The sequence below is a fragment of the Neoarius graeffei genome, chromosome 10 (genome assembly GCF_027579695.1).
Source record: "Neoarius graeffei isolate fNeoGra1 chromosome 10, fNeoGra1.pri, whole genome shotgun sequence".
NCBI classification, from domain to species: Eukaryota; Metazoa; Chordata; class Actinopteri; order Siluriformes; family Ariidae; genus Neoarius; species Neoarius graeffei.
This window is the reverse complement of record NC_083578.1, coordinates 27194836-27217143: the sequence shown is the minus strand read 5'-3', so window position 1 is coordinate 27217143 and position 22308 is coordinate 27194836. Positions and strand designations below refer to the sequence as shown.

The window sequence follows — 22308 nt, the reverse complement described above, 5'->3', positions numbered from 1 at the left end:
TCTACCAGGTACATTGATTTCCTTCCACATAACAAAAACATGCTGGTTGGTGAATTAACTACACTACACTGCTCTTGGTGTGTGTGTGGTGACCTGCGATTGACAGTTACCTATCCTTTCCATAGTATATTTCTGCCTTGTAGCCAGTGATGCTGGCACAGGCTTGAGAACAAACCACTGCTGACAGGAAACCATCCATCCATTATCCGTAACCGCTTATCCTGTGCAGGGTCGCGAGCAAGCTGGAGCCTATCCCAGCTGACTATGGGCGAGAGGCGGCATACACCCTGGACAAGTTGCCAATCGCAGGGCTGACAAAGAGAGACCAAAAAAAACCATTCACACTTACGGTTAATTTAAAGCCACCAATTCACCCAACCTGCATGTCTTTTGGACTGGTGGGGGAAACTGGAGCACCCAGAGGAAACCCACACAGACATGGGGAGAACATTTAAACTCCACACAGAAAGGCCCATGTTGGCCACTGGGCTCGAACCCAGGACCTTCTTGCTGTGAGGTGACAGTGCTAACCACTACATCACTGTGCCACCCCCTGACAGGAAACCAGTTGCTGAAAATGACTTTTTATAAATATAAGATGTTGCTAAGAATTGCAAGGCAAGATATGCACTTGTACCATTATTTGCAAAGTAATGAAAAAACTGAAAAAGGCTCATCTCATCCTGTGATCCTGCTGACCTTATAAAATCATTCTTTTGCAGGACTGTTATAGGTGTGGAACTACTTGGTCGACTTTACATCAAGAGAGGTCCTAAAAGTGCTTTGAAACTAAATCTCTCTGCATGTTTTGGCTGTAGAGGGTTCTGAAAACTGTTTTGTCATGGTGCACCCCCACTTGTCTGCTTGGCTGGCTTTAGGATTTGCCAGAAAGGCAGCCTTCCAACGTTCCAGACATTTCCCAGTTTCCTGCTATAGCACCATCTCATCTGATCAGAGAACTCCATCCTTCAGCTATGTCATTGTGGGGGCAGGCTCAGCAGGATGTGTGCTGGCCAACCGCTTATCAGAAAACCCATCTGAGTCTGTCCTCCTCTTGGAGGCAGGGCCCAAGGACTTGCTGCTTGGGTGTACTCGCCTGTCATGGAAGATACACATGCCAGCAGCACTGACCTATAACCTTTGCAATGACAAGTACAACTGGTTCTACCACACACTACCACAGGCAGGTATGGACAGCCGGATCTTGTACTGGCCTCGTGGCCGTGTCTGGGGTGGCTCATCCTCGCTCAATGCCATGGTCTATATCCGTGGGCATGCTGAGGACTACAACCGCTGGCACAAAGAAGGTGCTGAGGGCTGGAACTATGAGCATTGCCTCCCATACTTCAGGAAAGCCCAGACACATGAATTGGGAGCAGACCGATACCGAGGTGACAGTGGACCCCTGCATGTTTCCAGAGGCAAAACCAATCACCCTCTTCACCATGCATTTATCGAGGCTGCTCAACAAGCTGGCTACCCCTTCACCAAGGACATGAATGGGTACCAGCAGGAAGGCATTGGCTGGATGGATATGACCATTCACAAAGGTGTTTTGGTTTTTTTCCAAACTTTTGAGTACTTTATACTCCATCCAATGGTGCTGAATGTAGTTTTGTATTTGGTTTTGTGATTTTTGTCAATCATTTTTGGTTCAGAGGGCACATCTGCTTAATGCTTGTCAAAGTGACTTTGTGCTCTAGCTTCTAAACCAGTTTCTGCCATAATTTTTCCCCATGGTTTGCTATGCATGGTCAGTGGTCCAAAGCTAGAATAATAGATTTTGGTGTATATTCAGTTGGTATTTAGTGCATATTCAGATATGTATTTACATATGGAATGGAAATAATCTTGAAGATGACAGGACTCCCGGATGGAGTTCCTTCTCCATTAAATAGATTGAGTTTATTAGAAAGTATTATGCAATTGGAGAGTAGAGTGTAGAATAGAATAGGGTATGAAATACCCTATTGATTTACAGTAGCTCAATATTCTTTAGTAATATCTTATGTGGTCATTTACAAAGGTATGTCTGTGGGAGCCTGGCAGGTGTTTATGTCCAGACTGTTCGTTCTAGTATCCCAGCTGCCACTGTTCCCCCAGACCCTTGACTTCTCAAGGGGTGCCTTGGATTAACTTGTACAACTTCTCCTGACCTTGGTTTCTCTCCTCTTAACTCTTCCCTCTACCCTTACTTTAGGCAAGAGATGGAGCACAGCAAGTGCATACTTGCGCCCTGCTCTGTCTAGACACAACCTGAAGGCAGAAGTGAGATGCCTCACCACACGGATACTTTTTGATGGGACTCGAGCAGTGGGAGTGGAGTACCAACAGAATGGTCAGATGAAGAAGGTAGGGCAGAGGTCTGGGCATCATGGATCAGCATCAAGATAAAACGTAATAACAGTGTGTCTGTCCAAAAATAGTCCCTGTCGTGGCTGACTGGCTGGATTGGAGCCAGTCTGTGCACTTCTTGTTACAGCAATCCTAACAGATTAAGAAAGTCCCCATGGTATATGAAGAATAAAACAATGGGGCGTGCTGTAAAAGGAAAATCATCAATGATGGAGATGCTTATTTTTCTAGAACAGCACATCCTGAATTGTCTTATTACTCTCATACCACAGACATTTTCCCACTGTTACTATTGTCATATGCAGTGGATATAAAGTCTATACGCCCCTGCTAAAATGGCAGGTCTTTGTGATGTAAAAAATGAAATTAAGATGAATCATGTCAGAGCTTTTTAGATCTTTAATGTGATATAGTAGTCAAAAAAATAGTGTCTTGCAAAAGTATTCATCTCCTTTGGTGTTTGTCCTGTTTTGTTCCATTACAAGATGGAATTAAAATGGATTTTTGGAGGGTTAGCACCATTTAATTTACACAACACGTCTACACTTTAAATGAAAATTGTTTTTTTGTTTTTTTTTGTGACACAAACAATAATTAAAATGGAAAAAAAACAGAAATCTTGAATGTGCATAGGTATTCACCCCTTTTGTATAAAACCCCTAAATAAGAGCTGGTCCAACCAGTTCACTTCATAAGTCACATAATTAGTTGATTAAGATCCACATGTGTGTAATCAAAGTGTCACATGATCTGTCACATGATGTCTGTATAAATCAACCTGTTCTGGAAGGACCATGACTCTGCAACACTACTAAGCAAGCAACATGAAAACCAAGGAGCACTCCAAATAATTTCCCTGAGGGAACCCTCCCGAAGGGATCAATAAAGTTCTATCTAATCTAAAAAAAACAGGTCAGAGACAAAGTTGTGGAGAAGTATAGATCAGGGTTGGGTTATAAAAAATATCCCAAACTTTGAATATCCCAGGGATGAATGAATGAACCCTTTATTGTCACTAGTCACAAGGGAGCACCATTAAATCCATTATAGCAAAATGGAAAGAATATGTCACCACTACAAACCTGACGAGAAGGCCGCCCACCAAAACTCTCAGACCTGGCAAGGAGAGCATTAATCAGATGCAACAAAGACACCAAAGATAACACTGAAGGAGCTGCAAAGATCTACAGCAGAGATGGGAGTATCTGTCCATAGGACCACTTTAAGCTGTACACTCCACAGAGCGGGGCTTTATGGAAGAGTAGCCAGAAAAAAGCCATTGCTTAAGAAAACACATTTGGAGTTTGCCCAACAGCATGTGGCTGTTTCTTTGGTCAAATTAGACTAAAATTGATCTTTTTGGCCATCATGGGAAACGCCATGTGCGGCACAAACCCAACACCGTGAGAGCACCATTCCTACAGTGAAGCATGGTGGTGGTAGCATCATGCTGTGGGGATGTTTTTCATCTCCAGGGACAGGAAAGCTGGTCAGGACTGAAGGAAAGATGGATGGCACTAAATCCAGCGCAATTCTGGAGGAAAACCTGTTTGAGACTGGAACGAAGGTTCATGTTCCAGCAGGACAATGACCCTAAACATACTGCTGAAGCTACAATGGAGTGGTTTAAAGGGAAACCTTTAAATGTCTTGGAATGGCCTAGCCAAAGCTGGAATTGCAGCAAAAGGTGGCTCTACAAAGTATTGACTTAAGGGGGGGTGCATACCTATGCACACTCCAGAGTTCTGCTTTTTTTCCCATCTTATTGTGTCACAATAAAACAATTTTTACCCTTAAAGTTGTAGGCATGTTTATGGTCCCCCCCCCCCCCCCCCCCCCCCCCAAAAAAAAAATCTGTTTTAATTCCAGCTTGTAATGTGACAAAACAGGACAAGCGCAAAGGGGGTGAATGCTTTTGCAAGACACTTTACAAGTGCAAAAAAGAAACATTTTGGGGGGGGAAAAAGTGTGGACACCCTTTTATAATGGGCCATGCGACTATGCTTTGACTTGTTCAAAAGTAATTATCATCCACCTATCAGTGAAATGATTCTGGTTACCGTATTTTCTGGACTATAAGCCGCTACTTTTTTCCTAGGTTTTGAACCATGCGGCTTATACAAAGGTGCGGCTATTCTGTGGATTTTTCTTCCACCGCTAGGGGCGCTCTAACCGGGAGTAGAATCAAAAATAAGATAGACGAAAAATCAATGCAAAGAAGAATTAGCAGATCTTTAGCAGATAGAACACGCACGACAAATTACTAACTGGTAATTATTTTCAAATCCAGCGAAGATGATTAAAGTGACTTGTGGTTTCAAACACAGGAGAAATGAAGGTAAATAAATACCGGTTATTTTCTCTTGGTTCTGTTCCGTTTTAATCAGCAAAGTTGCTGCCGTGTTAAAAGGCACTGTTCGGAAAGAATCTGTTCAGGTACATACATGTACACTTACAGTACAAAATCGTTCTGTACATGCAGTAAATATCTAATTTTTCAACATAGATATCTGCGGCTTATAGCCCGGCGCGGCTTGTATATCTTTTTTTAAATTTTTTTTTAAAAATAGAGCGGATGCGGCTTATATACAGGTGCGCTCTATAGTCCAGAAAATACGGTAACCACAAATAAAGATCAGCTGTTTCTGTAGGATTTTCTTGACCTCTTCTTGGTATCCAACTGCTGAAGCTGTGGTCCACAAAGAACTTGCAAAGCATGAATAGGATTTCATTTTCAAAAAGAATAGCTCAGGAGAGGGGTACAAAAGAATTGCCAAAATATTACATGTACCATGAAATTCCATGAAGGCCATCATCAAGTGGAGAAAATGGGGCACCACTATGACCTTGAAAAGGTCATGACGTCCCTCCAAAATGACAAAAGAAGAAGCTAAAAACTTATCACCTAAGAAATCTATGGCAACATTAAAGGGGCTGCAGGAATATCTGGTCACTTCCTGCATGTGATGATAGTCTTTCATATACTTCTTCAAGTCTGGTCTATGTGATTTGAATAGGTCTCTTATAGAAGCTCCTTTACCCCTTTTCCACCAAATCAGTTCCAGGGCTGGTTCGGGGCTGGTGCTGGTTCACAACTCGTTCAACTTGCGAGCCAGCTGAGAACCAGTTTGCTTTTCCATAGCTCGGGGTGCTAAGCGGAGCCACGTCAGTTACGTCGCTGTATATGTCAGTTACGTCGCTGCGTTTGTATAAATCTTGGCACGAACATTGTAGCAACAACAACACGGAGAAGAAGCAGCAGCAGCAACAACAACAATAATAATAATGGATGACTTCACGTTTGTACAGCTGCTGCTTCTCGCTGCTTAAAAATGGCGACCTTTCACGATCTTGCTATTGTTGTTGGTCTTAACAACAACTCCTCCCCCCCACTGACGTAAGCGGTTCTTTCCTCTGGCCCAGCAAAGAGTTGGTGCTAGCCTCGAACCGTTTTTTCTGGCCCCAGAGCCAGTTCTTTGTCAGTGGAAACAGAAAACCCAGTTCCAAACTAAGCACTGGCCCCGAACCAGCCCTGGAACTGCTTTGGTGGAAAAGGGGCATTTGTGACCTATAATTTGCCAAATTATGTGGCTAAATGTGTTATGGTCTGATAAGAACTTTTGGGCATAAGAGAAAAAAAAAAGTGTAGCACAAAAACAAGACGTCATGTCACCCAAAGAACACCACACCCATGGTGAAGCATGGTGGTGGCAGTTTCATTCTATGGGGCTTCACCTCTTCAGCTGGGACTGGGGCTCCAGTCAAAATGGAGGGAATAATTGATAGCTCCAAACACCAATCTGGTTTCACATAAAACCTGCAGGCCTCTGTTAGACAGCTGAAAATGAAGAAAAATTTCAGCCTCCAGTACAATAATGATCCCAAGCAGAAATCCAAATCAATAAAGGAATGGAAAGAAAAGATCAAAGGGTTCAAATGGTCCAGTCAGAGCCCATATTTAAAATCTGGCAAACCAACCAACCATGGAATAACTTGAAGAGGGCTGTGCAAAAGGAGATCCACTTACAGTTTGATAGATCTGGAGCATTGCTGCAAGGAAGTGTGAAATAGAATTGTCAAGCTAAGATGTGCTAATTTTTTAGACTATTATTGGTAGGCAATTTTAAGGCAATTTAACAAACTATTCATTTAAGAGTATGCATACTTATTCAACCGTTTTATTGTAAGTTTTGTCTTGTGACTTTTCCCTAAAAAATTTTCTTTTTTTTAACTTGAGTTTAAAATGGTCTGACATGATTTATGTTGGGCGGCACGGTGGTGTAGTGGTTAGCGCTGTCGCCTCACAGCAAGAAGGTCCGGGTTCGAGCCCCGTGGCCGGCGAGGGCCTTTCTGTGTGGAGTTTGCATGTTCTCCCTGTGTCCGCGTGGGTTTCCTCCGGGCACTCACAGTCCAAAGACATGCAGGTTAGGTTAACTGGTGGCTCTAAATTGACCATAGGTGTGAATGTGAATGGTTGTCCGTGTCTGTGTGTCAGCCCTGTGATGACCTGGCGACTTGTCCAGGGTGTACCCCGCCTTTCGCCCATAGTCAGCTGGGATAGGCTCCAGCTTGCCTGCGACCCTGTAGAACGGGATAAAGCGGCTAGAGATGATATGATTTATGTTTTCAATGAAATTTTTTTTAAACATCACAAAAGTCATTTTAAAGTTAGACCGCCTTTCAGATTTTTCAAGTGTAGGTCATAAAAAGAATTTTCCCTGGCATCCAGTTATTTTTGTTTAGTGAACCGAAAGCTACTGAATTAAAATCACAGACTTCCAATTTTATTAGTTAAAAAAAAAAGAACAGTTAATGAATTTAGGGCCACATGGCTCCCCTATTTTTGCCTGCTTCAACATGACCCAATTCAAGCTACTACGTCATGCATCACGTGGTGGGCTTTCCCCGTTTGTGCAAGGCATTGTGGGATACAAATTTGAAACAGGAGAGAAAAATGGAGGACATGAGTGTGCGAATGAAATGTGAAAGACCAACTACAGTAACGGAAAGCGAGAAGAAAAGATGTTATGTTGCGAAAGAAAGTAAACGCAGGACCAAACTAATAAATATAGGCGGTCAGCGAGCACCTCGGTGTGATCAGCTGTTCGTTTAGCGACAAAATGATGTAACGGTCAGTGCACGGTCAAAGATAAACCTGCGCATGCGCACTCGGACTTCCTCTATCTGCTTGACTGCATGAAGCAAGCGATTTCATGCACATTATTTGCTCGGCCATCCCCTCAAAGTAAATAACTTCCCAGCCAAAGAATAGCCTGATATTTTGTGAGATATTACAGAAATAAACACATCACAATGACCAAATTTCAGAGGGAACTAAATTTCACAGATTTTATGAAATTGAAAGGCCATCTTGCTTGAACAGAGGTGTGTAGATGTTTTTTCTATCCAGCATGTTTGTTCTACTTTTTGTTCATCTACTGTAAGATTGAATGTTGTGGGACATCTGTGACAGTTGGTTCCTGTTATTTCTTACCTTATAGTCATTCATTCACCAGCTACTTTTATTTTATCTCATTCTTGAAATTAATATCAGCATGGTGGAAAATGTGAAGGACCAGCTTTACATTTGTCATATAGCACTACTCGAGTCTCCAAGTGCATCATTATTATTATTATTATTATTATTATTATTATTATTATTATTATCCCATGATTTATCTTGCAGCCACCAGTATAGTCATGGCTATGCTGTTTAAGGAAACACCTTCTGACCAGTCAATCAGAATGGAGTCTGCAACAGTTCTCCATAAGTTTGGTCTATCCCCAGAGACAGTAGTTTCTGAGACAATAAAAGTGATGCTTAATACTCACTTTAAGGTTTCTTTTCATCAGCCATCATGATTTTTTTTTTCCATGCCAGCTGACATATTTAACTTTTTAATTTTGCTTAAACTTATGATTTATTCACTTCTTCTCATTTCGGCTGCTCCTGTTAAGAGTCCCCACAGCAGATCTTCATTATCCGCATATTTGATTTTAGTATAGGTTTTTACACTGGATACCCTTCCTGACGCAACCTTCCCCAATCTATTCGGGCTTGAGACCGGCACTAAGTATGCACTGTCTCACGCAACTCCAGTGGCTGGGTATTTTACCTAATCTGCATGCGTTTGAACTGTGTGGAAACCGGAGCACCCAGAAGAAACCCACACAGACATGGGAAGAACTCCACACAGAAAGGCCCCCATCAGCCATGAGGTTTAAACCTGGAGCCTTCTTGCTGTGAGGGGACAGTGCTAACCACTGTGCCACCCGCTTAAACTTGTGATTTATTCTAATGCAGTTTAAATACTGTTTGGATGATCTATACCTTTCGAATGCTATTACTGCTTAGTATTCAGAATAATTAGCTCTCAAGTCAGTAGTGACCTATTTTTCTGTGTGACTGAAGATAATCAAAATTCCATCTAAACACTCTCCTATCTTGCCTGAACTGTGGATTAATCAATCTGAGAAAACTGTTCACACTTGAGAAACAGCACCAGTGATCAACTGATATTTCAGTTTCCTCATAACGCTTCCTTTCACTAAACATATTGTCCTTCCCACATAGCTTTTTAGTTTATTTGAATAACAATAAACTGCATATTTATTTTAAATAAATATATGCATTACTATATTACAAAAATGATGATTATTGCTGCAGGTATTTGCTGAAAAGGAGGTCATTGTGAGTGGTGGGGCCATTAACTCGCCACAACTGCTTATGTTGTCTGGGGTGGGAAATGCTGATGAGTTGCGCAAACTGGAAATCCCCATCGTGCAGCACCTCCCAGGTGACCCAGAAATCATTCTTCTTAACATTTTTAAATTGAGATAAAAATTTGATAAGGCAAAGCATTTGATACAAAACGGGGCAGGGGTAACAAATGATTTTTGTCTGGTATGTAAGATACGCCACCTTTTTTATCTTTATAGTTATATGATGGTCTGTACTTTGACCAGTCATGATGGTTTTTGTCTAAGTGTTGTTTCCCATCAGTGATCTATGTGTTGTAAACACCACTCTAATGTAGTTTTAGGTAGAGGTCAAGAAGACATTATTATTCTTTCTTACTGTGTTTGGTGTTTCCGCAATGATAAAGAATGATTTATAAATGCTGAAATTGTCACTGTTTTTCAAGGGGCTACTTCAAAAAGTGCTCAGTACAATAAACTTAGATGTGACTTGATTTATCATAGTTTTATTTAACAACAACAACTTATTGCTACACCTCTTGTTTGATGAAGGGGAACATGTCTGCTCACTGTATATGTAGGTGTGGGAAGTAATCTCCAGGATCATTTGGAGCTGTACGTCCAACAGCAGTGCATTAAGCCTATCACACTGTACAATGCTCAGAAACCATTCCACATGGTTAAGATCGGCCTGGAGTGGCTTCTGCGCTTCACAGGTAGGAGACCAGCAATACTATATCCAATATTCACGCACAGAAATAAAAACAAGTACAGCAGTAGTCAAACATGAAGAGCCCTGGCATTTAGTGTAACATTTAGTTCAAGTCCTGTGTTTCAAATGTAGTATTGCCCGAATGCATAAACACAAATAGGTCAGAAAACAATACCAACATACAGTACTGTGAAAAAGTCTTGGGCATCTTAGTTTTTTAGTACAAACTTTTGTTATAGACTTTTATGACTTCTACATTATGGAACCAGTACAAAAACACTTTTGATTTCCAAACATTAGTTTTCCAGCACGCAGCACGGTGGTGTAGTGGTTAGCACTGTCGCCTCACAGCAAGAAGGTCCGGGTTCGAGCCCCGTGGCTGGCGAGGGCCTTTCTGTGTGGAGTTTGCATGTTCTCCCCGTGTCTGCGTGGGTTTCCTCTGGGTGCTCCGGTTTCCCCCACAGTCCAAAGACATGCAGGTTAGGTTAACTGGTGGCTCTACATTGACCGTAGGTGTGAATGAGAGTGTGAATGGTTGTCTGTGTCTGTGTCAGCGACTTGTCCAGGGTGTACCCCGCCTTTTGGCCGTAGTCAGCTGAGATAGGCTCCAGCTTGCCTGCGACCCTTGTAGGACAGGATAAAGCGGCTAGAGATAATGAGATGAGATGAGTTTTCCAGCACTAAATTAAATGTTACAAAAAAATGATTGTGTCAATAAAGAAAGCAGCGTATTACATAACAGACCACTTTTCAGACAAAAACCTAATGGGTTTTGCTGCAAAAATAAGAAGGAAGGAAGTGTGATAGTCTGATACCCTGTCCACACTAGGGATCTTGTACCGATACGATACTACTTTCGTACCGCAACACCTGTCCACACTAGCAACTATACCGGTACTGTAGCGGTATAACTGTATCGGTACGAAACCCACAAATGTATGGGTTTCGTACCGGTACAGTATCGGTACTGTAGCGCTTCGCTGTAGTGTGGACAGATGAAGCGGCTCTGTATCGATAGAAATATAATGCGCATGCGCAAAGTCACACACCTCAATCGATGTCTTCGCTGAATAAAATAGTGAAGGACTGAGATTCGTTTGTTTCTTTCTCAACTGCCTCGCGCGTTTTATACGATTCGACTGAATAAATGACCACCAGAAATACAGACTGTACATTGACAACAAAAAGCACACACACGTTGTTTCATCCGCCATATTCTCGGAAGGAAGTTACATGGTAACCACGGAAACATTTCGCGCACGCGCATTTCAACTACCGTGAAAGAAAACCGCAAACATTTCTCGCTAGTGTGGACAGATGCACGAAACTGTACCGGTATACTTTGTATCAATACAGTTACAGTGGTGCTTGAAAGTTTGTGAACCCTTGAGAATTTTCTATATTTCTGCATAAATATGACCTAAAACATCATCAGATTTTCACACAAGTCCTAAAAGTAGATAAAGAGAACCCAGTTAAACAAATGAGACAAAAATATTATACTTGGTCATTTATTTATTGAGGAAAATGATCCAATATTACATATCTGTGAGTGGCAAAAGTATGTGAACCTTTGCTTTCAGTATCTGGTGTGACCCCCTTGTGCAGCAATAACTGCAACTAAACGTTTGCGGTAACTGTTGATCAGTCCTGCACACCGGCTTGGAGGAATTTTAGCCCATTCCTCCGTACAGAACAGCTTCAACTCTGGGATGTTGGTGGGTTTCCTCACATGAACTGCTCGCTTCAGGTCCTTCCACAACATTTAGATTGGATTAAGGTCAGGACTTTGACTTGGCCATTCCAAAACATTAACTTTATTCTTCAAGTCGTAGAACGACTTGTGTGCTTAGGGTCGTTGTCTTGCTGCATGACCCACCTTCTCTTGAGATTCAGTTAATGGACAGATGTCCTGACATTTTCCTTTAGAATTCACTGGTATGATTCAGAATTCATTGTTCCATCAATGATGGCAAGCCATCCTGGCCCAGATGCAGCAAAACAGGCCCAAACCATGATACTACCACCACCATGTTTCACAGATGGGATAAGGTTCTTATGCTGGAATGCAGTGTTTTCCTTTCTCTAAACATAACACTTCTCATTTAAACAAAAAGTTCTATTTTGGTCTCATCCATCCACAAAACATATTTCCAATAGCCTTCTGGCTTATCCACGTGATCTTTAGCAAACTGCAGATGAGCAGCAATGTTCTTTTTGGAGAGCAGTGGCTTTCTCCTTGCAACCCTGCCATGCACACCATTGTTGTTCAGTGTTCTCCTGATGGTGGACTCATGAACATTAACATTAGCCAATGTGAGAAAGGCCTTCAGTTGCTTAGAAGTTACCCTGGGGTCCTTTGTGACCTCGCTGACTATTACACGCCCTGCTCTTGGAGTGATCTTTGTTGGTCAACCACTCCTGGGATGGTAACAATGGTCTTGAATTTCCTCCATTTGTACACAATCTGTCTGATTGTGGATTGGTGGAGTCCAAACTCTTTAGAGATGTTTTTTTAACCTTTTCCAGCCTGATGAGCATCAACAACACTTTCTGAGGTCCTCAGAAATCTCCATTGTTCGTGCTGTGATACACTTCCACAAACATGTGTTGTGAAGATCAGACTTTGATAGATCCCTGTTCTTTAAATAAAACAGGGTGCCCACTCACACCTGATTGTCATCCCATTGATTGAAAACACCTGACTCTAATTTCACCTTCAAGTTAACTGCTAATCCTAGAGGTTCACATACTTTTGCCACTCACCGATAAGTAATATTGGATCATTTTCCTCAATAAATAAATGACCAAGTAGAATATTTTTGTCTCATTTGTTTAACTGGGTTCTCTTTATCTACTTTTAGGACTTGTGTGAAAATCTGATGATGTTTTAGGTCATATTTATGCAGAAATATAGAAAATTCTAAAGCGTTCACAAACTTTCAAGCACCACTGTATACCACTATCGTACCGGTATATATGTGACGAGTCATGGAATCCACGGACACATGTCGGCCGAAACGAATACGAGAAAATAGCAAAAGAAGCATTAATTAATTAATGCTTCTTTTGCGATTTTCTCGGATTCGTTTCGGCCGACATGTGTCCGTGGATTCCATGACTCGTCACATATGTGAACACAGCTAAAGTGTCCAGAAGAACTGTAGCTGATTCTGTGAGATGCTCAGTAAAACCTACAGCTCATTTCCTTATAAAACTGCACTAACTGTACCTAAGAATGCTATTTTTTAGTTTTGTTTTTTTTAAGCAAAGGGTCGTCACACCAAACATTGACTTTTTTCATGCACTACTGCTTACTGATCTTTTTTTTTCTTTTTTTTTTAAATAAGGTAAAAATATTTAATTTAATTATTTTTGAAGGAATCTTTGCCTGAGAGCATTTCATTGCATGTGCCCAAGACTTTTGCACAGTACTGTACATTATGGTCAATTTTAAATGACTTATCTTTGATATTAAACAAGGTCATCTGAGTCCCTATAACATAACCTCTGTGTCTATTAGCTGTGCAAGTGAGAGGTTTTTACTTTCTCATGCGGCTGTGAGCAAGCGGTCAGAGATGAAGCTTGCAGGACAAAGACCACATTTATCAACATGAGTGCAATCAATTTACAGCATCCTTAGTACCTGCTTAATCAGGGTTGCAGTTGTTTAAATCGCTACTAGTTTGTTTATGGGCGGCACGGTGGCGTCGTGGTTTGCACTGTTGCTTCACAGCAAGAAGGTTCTGGGTTTGAACCCAGTGGCCGATGGGCCTTGCTGTGTGGAGTCTGCATGTTCTCCCCGTGTCTGTGTGGGTTTCCTCCAGGTGCTCTGGTTTCCCTCACAGTCTGAAGGCATGCAGTTAGGTTAACTGGCTACTCTCAATTGCTCATAGGTGTGAATGTTTTTGTGTGAGTGTGCAGGAAGGAACTGAGTACCCTGATGCTGCTGCTGCTGCAGCAATTGTGGCCAAGTCAACCAAACGTGGTTCACCTCAAGCCCGGATTGGGTTCGGCAGTGACGACAATGACGAGTTTGTTTATATTTTGGGAAATAGAACCAACTAGAATTGTTGTTAAAAACAAAAAAGTGATAACTGCATGAGCTGGACTAAAAAAAAAAAAATCAAGTCCATTTTTATCTCTCATCAAGTTGACGCTGTCGTCAAACATCTACATCACTTGACTTGGGTGTTTTGTCATCTTGACAAAAACCATGGCAAAAGCAGTCTTTTTTAGCTGCTGTCTACTGGAAAAAGCCTTTACAAATATTATAACAGCCGACATAAATATGTTGCTTTATTTTAGCTGCCGTGAAGAGCTTCTGCAGGTGTCTTGTGGCATGATAAAATTAAAAGTTTGTCATTTGATTCTGATCCATCTCATAGGTTATGGTGCAACAGCTCATCTAGAGAGTGGTGGCTTTATTCGCAGTCACCCTGGCGTCACTCATCCCGACATCCAGTTCCACTTCCTGCCATCACAAGTTATCGATCATGGCAGAGTCATGCCTAAACTTGAGGCTTACCAGGTCAGCTTAAAGGATCCTTTTGCTTATCTACATTTTGTTGAAGAAATGTCTTGTTCACAAAAAAGTTTGTGGACACCTGAGCATCACACCTGTTTGTGATTCCTCCCCAAACTAGTGCTACAAAGTTGGAAGTACACAACTGTATAGAATGTCATACTGTAGAATTAGTTTCCCTTCACTGGAACTAAGGGATCCACACCCTTTCCAGCATGACAGTGGTCCTGTGCACAAAGCGAGGTCCATGAAGACATGGTTTGCCATGGTTGGTGTGGAAGAACTGTAGTGGCTTGCACAAAGCCCCAGCATCAACCCGACTGAACAACTTTGGGATGAACTGGAATACTGACTGCACCCCAGGCTTCCTTGCCTGACATCACTAATGCTGTTGTAGGTGAATCACATCCATGAAACACATCCCCACTGCCAAAATCTAGTGAAAACCCTTTCCAGAAGAGTGGAGGTTATTAAATCTGGAATGGGATGTTCAAAAAGCATATATGGGTGTGATGGTCAGGTGTCCACAGATGTTTGGCCATATAATGTAGTTTGCTAGATAAAACATTTAACTTGGTGGGGTTTAACAGTGAGCGTTAAACCATCTTTTGCTTGACCGTTGTTGGTTCAGTCTTTGGATCCAACAAAGCAGTTGAGCCACACTGAGCACATTCTACAAATGCACTGAACACACTGAACTAATTCTACAAATTTGATCAGTGAAGCCACTGGTAAATTTCCTAATGTGGAACAATAGCCCACACTAGGAGTTTCATAATGATGATGCTGCATGAGCCCATCACACCATGTGACTTTACTATTATGAGGTTCTGTCTGGGTTAAGAACAAATGAAACCAAGAACTTGTAATATTCAAGTGACACAAAGGATTCTTTCAGTGGTTTAGTGGCTGTGGTTGATTTTAAGTTCATCTTGTTTGAGAAATTGCATAATTCGCAGGCTGTGGGTTTTAGATTAAAGACTTATTATTATTATTATTATTATTATTATTATTTTTATTATTGCACCCATGGAAAGATTCAACAGAAATCCAAGCTCAAATTAAGAAAAACATACTTTGTTGTTTGGTATGCAAAAGATGACATGTATAATTTATGAGGATCTAAGCCATTTCATACAGAACATCATTGTTGAGACTGGTCCATGTCTTCCTAGCTTCAGAATATTTCCTTGGGAACCTGCTCAATTAAGGTCATGAAATATGTAACACAAAGCTTTAAAAGTGATGGTCATACTATATATATATATATTTTCTTTTTTTTTAATTGTCTCCTTTTTCATGTCTGTGTTAGTTACCGTCATTAAAAAAAAAATGTGTGAGCTGGATGACATTGTCATTTTACCTCCCTGACATAAAATGAAAATGCAGGTTTTAGCAGCCTTAGCAATTTAGTCATTTTATGCAGGTACATGTTGGACCAATGAGGAATACGAGTGTTGGCTGGTTAAAACTGAAGAGCAGAAATCCACTTGATCACCCTTTGATTGAACCCAAATACCTCTCGACTGGTAAGCCCACTCTAGTCACAGATGGTTTATTTCACCAGTGTTTGGTATATAGTCCCTTACCACTGAGATAATGAGACCATTAACTGCTGTGGATGACTGACATGGCCTTGTTGATTATTTGCATACATTTAAAAGAAAGAAAGCAGAACCATTCTTTTACTGATCAAGGTCTAACAGCTAAATTATAAAGCCTGTGTGTTTGAAAATGGTTATTTTAAATTGGCAGAAAATTAGTTTTTGCTTCAAATAACTGATCTGTCGATAAAGAATGTGAACACATGCTATAAAATGAAATGTCAGTTTTGTATCCCATGTGAGACAAATGCTAATGACTTTTGCAGCACTATATCAGAAATACTGAGTGCTGAGTTCAATCATGCAGACATTTAATGTTAAACTTTCTAATTTTTTATGACGTGACCCAGTGGTGCAGCAGTTCGGGCTGTATGCTGCCAACCAGTGAAATATTTAAATTTTAAGGGCTGCCAGAGAACCACTTTTGCACCTTTGAGCAAGACCTTTACAGAACTCCAGACTGCAACCATTTTTGGGGACAGTGTGACTAAATTTTATAACTAGGTGCACTGGTGTGACTTGCAAATATTGTCACCCATTCTTAAAAAAGAAATCATTGTATATCACGTGAAACACCAGGAGGGTGCAAGGTAGAGAGCGATTAGAGGGGACAGCTCATGATACGTTTCCATTGCAGCGGATTTTGCTTCATTCTCATGCAGGTTGTATGAGGACGAAATGCGTCTAATCGGTGAATAACCAGATGTAGCATTGTGCAGTGGCATTGCAAGGCACCTCTGACTACAAGAAGTCATAACTATGAATAGAAGTGAAGATAGTGTGACCATAACAGTGAGGATTTGAGCTCATTGCCACGATCACACTAATCATCTCACACAAAACTAGCTAGCTAGAGAGCTACTTAGCTAGTTACCTAACATGAACAATAACTAGCTCGCTAAATAACACAAAAGACAAGATCCATGCAGATTTCTCTAGCTTCAACTAATTTCCATAGACCCTATAATAGTTAAATTCATTTTGAACTTTTTTAAAGTATTTTTTAAATTAGCTATGCAAAATTGATGTAGGCAGCACGGTGGTGTAGTGGTTAGCGCTGTCGCCTCACAGCAAGAAGGTCCGGGTTCAAGCCCCGTGGCCGGCGAGGGCCTTTCTGTGCTGAGTTTGCATGTTCTCCCCGTGTCCGCGTGGGTTTCCTCCGGGTGCTCCGGTTTCCCCCACAGTCCAAAGACATGTAGGTTAGGTTAACTGGTGACTCTAAATTGACCGTAGGTGTGAATGGTTGTCTGTGTCTATGTGTCAGCCCTGTGATGACCTGGCGACTTGTCCAGGGTGTACCCCACCTTTCGCCCGTAGTCAGCTGGGATAGGCTCCTGCGACCCTGTAGAAGGATAAAGCGGCTAGAGATGATGAGAAAATTGATGTAATTTTTTTTTTTAAATAAGTAGGTATGTGACCAAAAATGAACATGAAATGTCTTATAAATGGTACTCTTGAAATAAACTTTAAAATTCTGTTTAAATTTTCTTTCTGTGACAAATATAAGCAAAGTTATACCACTTTGTTGAAACGTGGAAAATTATGGTCAATTATTCTACAATAAAAAAAAAAGGAAACTGATCAGAGAAAATGTGACCACTTTCCTAGAAGGATCCCCTTCTAAATGTTAAGTTCTAAATTTTTGACATGGCTTAATAAAATAAAAAGGAGGTACTAAGTAATTTTAAAGTCCATGAAAATGATGCCAACTGATTTATTAATAATCATGAATTAATTAGGTAAGTAAAACTAATTAAGAATTAATTTAAAACTTGGCACAAACCAAAAATGGCCATAACTTCCATACAACTTGGAATTTTTTAACACAATTTTCACCATTCAATAGACAATCTTCGTCAAAATAGTCAATCATCGTCTCATCATTTTTATAAATGACTTTTAAATCAATAGTAAACAAAATGAAACTACCACAAAACAGAATAAATGCATGATACGAGTCATATAAATAATGATTAACTGAGCCGTTTTAATGGCAAACTCCAGCCAGGTTTCTGCAGCTTCACCCAGACATCAAATTTGTATGAACATCAGAAACTGTGATGGTGCTCCAAAGTACTTGAAAATAACAAGTGATGCAGACAATTGTATGAACTAACAAATAAAATGAGATTTGACACTGTTAAAACTTATCTTCATATAATGACTTCGATAAACCAAAGTTTCGGCAACTTTGTTCACGCACGTCTACATCCGTCTATTTAAAAAAAAAAAAAAGGCGACGTGATGAAGGGTTTTGTGGACTACATCATTAATACAGATGTATTCTGGGTAGTCCTAAAATACAGCTTCAAAACTAGACTTAAGTCATGGTAGCGTGTGTGATCCAAGCCGATGAGCAGCAGTGAACCAGGTGATCACTGATTGGATGACATGATTTTATTATGGGGCGGCACGGTGGTGTAGTGGTTAGCGCTGTTGCCTCACAGCAAGAAGGTCCGGGTTCGAGCCCCGTGGCCGGCGAAGGCCTTTCTGTGCGGAGTTTGCATGTTCTCCCCGTGTCCGCGTGGGTTTCCTCCGGGTGCTCCGGTTTCCCCCACAGTCCAAAGACATGCAGGTTAGGTTAACTGGTGACTCTAAATTGACCGTAGGTGTGAATGTGAGTGTGAATGGTTGTTTGTGTCTATGTGTCGGCTCTATGACGACCTGGCGGCTTGTCCAGGGTGTACCCCGCCTCTCGCCCATAGTCAGCTGGGATGGGCTCCAGCTTGCCCGTGACCCAGCACAGGGTAAATGGTTATGGATAATGGATGGATGGTTTAGGGTGAGTTAGTTGGGCTTAGAAAGTATGGACCCTACTCCATAGCCAAGACATGTGAAGAATACAAGAGATTGTTGTCACGTGCAGAGAATAATTAGTAATTGTCAGATATGCATGTAGCTCCTTTAATAATGTTGTAGCTCTCTTGGCAGCCTCTTTTGAGGGACGTCCTCTTCTTTGTAGTGTCACTGTGGTTCTCCATTTTCTCTGCTTGTTGATGATGGCCTTCAGTGTTCCATGGTACATCTAATGTTTTGGAAATTCTTTTATACCCCTCTGCAGATTGGTATCTTTTGACAAGTGAAATACCATACAGGCTTTGTAAAGTCTCTCTGCAGACCATGGCTTCAACAGTTAGATGAAACCAAGAAGATGTAAAGAAAATCCTACAGAAACAGCTGGTCTTTATTTGGGGTTATTCAGAATAATTTTATTGACAGGTCTATAATCATCCATACTTTTGAACATGAGCCTGAATGCGATTTGGTTCATTCTAAACACAGCCGCATCCACAGTTATAAAAAGGTGTGCACATTTATAGAACTGGGTAATTGTAAACACCCCCCCCCCAAAAATGTTTGATTGTTTCCACTTAATTTTTATGTTATCATTGCACTTTGAGGCTGGAAAAGGTTCTGACATTATTTGTCTTAGGTTTTTTTGTTTGTTTTTAACTTCACAAAAAACCTGCTATTTTTACAGGGGTATGTAAACTTTTTATATCCACTGTGCTTACTTTTTTTAGTATTTGGTGGCATTACCATTTAATGGCTTAAATTTAATCAAACCTTTTGGGGTAGCTTTCCATGAGCATCTCATAATACTTTGGTAGAATTTTTTTGCCCATTCTTCCAGACGGAACTGGTGTAACTCGGTCAGTTTTGGCATCTTTGCTCTGACATGCGTTTTCAGTTCAGTCCACAGGTTTTCCAATGGATTCAGGGCAGGGCTTTGTGATAAAACTTGTGGACTGGTTAACTTTGGTCAGAGCAGGCTGTATCTGCTGCGGAGACTCAGGTCTTTTGGAGTGCAAGGGACACTGTGGTGGCGTCAGCCATCTTTCATGGCATGGTTTGCTGGGGGAGCAGCATCTCCGCAGCTGACAGGAAGAGACTTGACAAACTGATCAGGAGGGCCAGCTCTGTGCTGGGATGCCCCCTGGAGCCAGTGGAGGTAGTGGGTGGGAGGAGGAGGATGGCTAAGCTGTCATCTATGATTGAGAACGACTCCCACCCCCTACAGGACTGACTCACTGGACTGCACAGCTCTTTCAGCTGGAGGTTGCTCCACCATAAGTGTGTGAAGGAGCGTTACCGCAGATTATTCCTTCCTGCAGCTGTTACTGTACAACCAGCACTGCTCACAGTACACTCACATCTGTAGGTCTGTCAGTAGTTGTTGCATTGTTTTCTGTTTTTTTTCTGTTTTATCTTTTGCAATTACAACCACCTGATATGTGCAATAAGTGTTTCTACTTAATAATTCCTCTAATTTAGTATTTATCTTGGGCATATTTTTTCTTTTTAATGTGTGATATATAATATTGTGGCTTGATATGTCCTCTTCTGCTGCTATCCACTGTGCTGCTACAAACAGGAAATTTCCCCATTGTGGGATAATAAAGGTCTTATCTTTAAGGCTGATGTTTTCAGGGTTTGCTTTAGTATTTTCTAGATAATATCCAACTCCTGCACCAATTTATTTATTGCTGTCTTGGGGTTCAGTTGAACCTTTTGGATCGAAGTTCGAGTATCCTTGGGCGTTAACTTGTCATTCTTCCTGAACATTGCAGTGTCTGGTTGGTCCCAAGATTTTTTTATATTTACATACAGTTGTTTGTATAGATGTTTGTGGTACACTTGTTGTTTGGAAATTGGTCCTAAGGTAGAACTGGACTTGTGAGGTCTTGCCTGAGGAGCTTGGATTTTACCGTGGTATCAAGGGCAAAAAGGCACTGACCCTTAAATATAAAAATAAATAAATACAGGTGATTATTACATCAATTTCTTCCACATGGTTTAAAGAAAAAGCCAGCAAGGTCTATGCAAACTTTTGCCCACTGGAATTCTGTTATGTATTAAAGATGGAATTTGTCTGTAATTGTTTTACAATGATCTGTGATGTGAGCAAAGTAGATGCACTAATTGACTTGCTAAAATACATGTACTGTAAAGTGAATGTATGGAAACTGAGATTGAACATCTTTAGCCGAAGTGTATGTAAACTTTTGCCATGACTGTAATTTCGGCGTTTCACAAACAGTAGTGGTGAATACTTTTGCAGCCCCAAATTTAATATTTATTGTTTGTAAATAATTTTGCAAGCTATTTTGTGTAAATTCATGACCTCCTAGTCCATTTCAGTTCTAGGATGTAACATGAGAGAACCTGGAAAAGCTCTAGGGAGGTGAATACTTATTCAAGGCCCTGTGAGTGTTCCACACAGAAGCCAAGCTTGGCCATGAGGCTAAACATATAATAAGCAATAAATCAACTCAAAACTTGGATTGCTCAAAAATAAGAACAATGAACATGAAATGTGACCAATTTTGTAGGAAATGGTTTCTTCATATGCTTTTATTCATGTTAGTTTTTTCTGTTTTTTGTCCCAGACACTGATGTTTGGGAATTCCGGCAGTGTGTGAAGCTGTCGCGTGAAATCTTTGCCCAGCCAGCCTTTGAGCCGTTCCGGGGTACTGAGCTGCAGCCTGGCATCTCTGTTTCTTCTGATGCTGAGATTGATGCCTTTGTGCGTCAGAAAGCGGACAGTGCCTATCACCCATCCTGTACCTGCAAAATGGGCCAAGCCACTGACCCAATGGCTGTTGTGGACCCCGAGACACGTGTGCATGGGCTGCAGGGACTCAGGGTAGTGGATGCCTCAATCATGCCCAGTATAGTCAGTGGCAACCTGAATGCCCCCACCATCATGATTGCTGAGAAGTCTGCCGATATGATCAAGGGGCTTCCCCCACTCCGAGATCAGGATGTCCCTGTTTACCAACCAGCCAGTCTGGAGACGCAGAGATGAGGGAGCCTGCTGGGGAAAAGGGGGGAGGATGTGGAGAAATTTGAGAGTACATACTAGGGGACATACTGCTGTACTGGGATGAGGGAATCTAAAATGGTGTTAAAATACTGAAAGGGGGGAAAAAAAGTTACGTCTGGACACACACTGTCATGTGACATGCTACAAGATGTTTCAAGCAGAGTAGATTTTAAAAAAATCTATTTTAAACTACAAATTCTATATCGCTTTGACAAACTACTGTAGGGTGAGGTTCATTTTTAACGAATATTCATTTTTCAAACATATATTTAATATTTGCACAGCGTTCCCCCCCCCCAACTAAATTTTAGAATTGATTTTTTTTTTTATTAGTTCACTTAATTACACTACATGATGATTCTTTAATTACTCACTATGCAGTCTCAGTGAGCATTCATTACATTTAGCAGATACTCTTATCCAAAGCAACGTACAGCATACCTAAAACAGCCCAGAGAGCAGTTGTAGGTTAGGTGCTTTGCTCAAAGGCACTTCAGCCAGTCCTGCTGGTCCAGGGAATCAAACCGGCAACCTTCTGCTCCCAAATCTGCTTTTCTAACCATTAGGCCATGGCTTCCATGTTCAC

General features: G+C 41.2%; 1 protein-coding gene across 1 annotated transcript; it reads left to right on the top strand.

Moving 5' to 3' along the window:
• The first annotated feature begins 775 nt into the window (after positions 1–775).
• chdh (choline dehydrogenase) lies at positions 776–21942 on the top strand. The gene is made up of 7 exons (XM_060930762.1): positions 776–1550; positions 2201–2352; positions 9023–9152; positions 9636–9770; positions 14155–14297; positions 15718–15820; positions 21286–21942. The coding sequence occupies exons 1-7, from the start codon at positions 842–844 to the stop codon at positions 21702–21704; spliced, it is 1791 nt and encodes a 596-aa protein (XP_060786745.1). The 5' UTR covers positions 776–841; the 3' UTR covers positions 21705–21942.
• The last annotated feature ends 366 nt before the right edge of the window (positions 21943–22308 follow it).

Coding starts and splice junctions, on each gene's coding strand:
- chdh (XM_060930762.1), top strand. CDS start 842: ATGGTGCACCCCCACTTGTCTGCTTGGCTGGCTTTAGGATTTGCCAGA. Junction 2,353..9,022: donor AGAATGGTCAGATGAAGAAG/GTAGGGCAGAGG, acceptor TTATTGCTGCAG/GTATTTGCTGAAAAGGAGGT. Junction 9,153..9,635: donor CATCGTGCAGCACCTCCCAG/GTGACCCAGAAA, acceptor CTGTATATGTAG/GTGTGGGAAGTAATCTCCAG.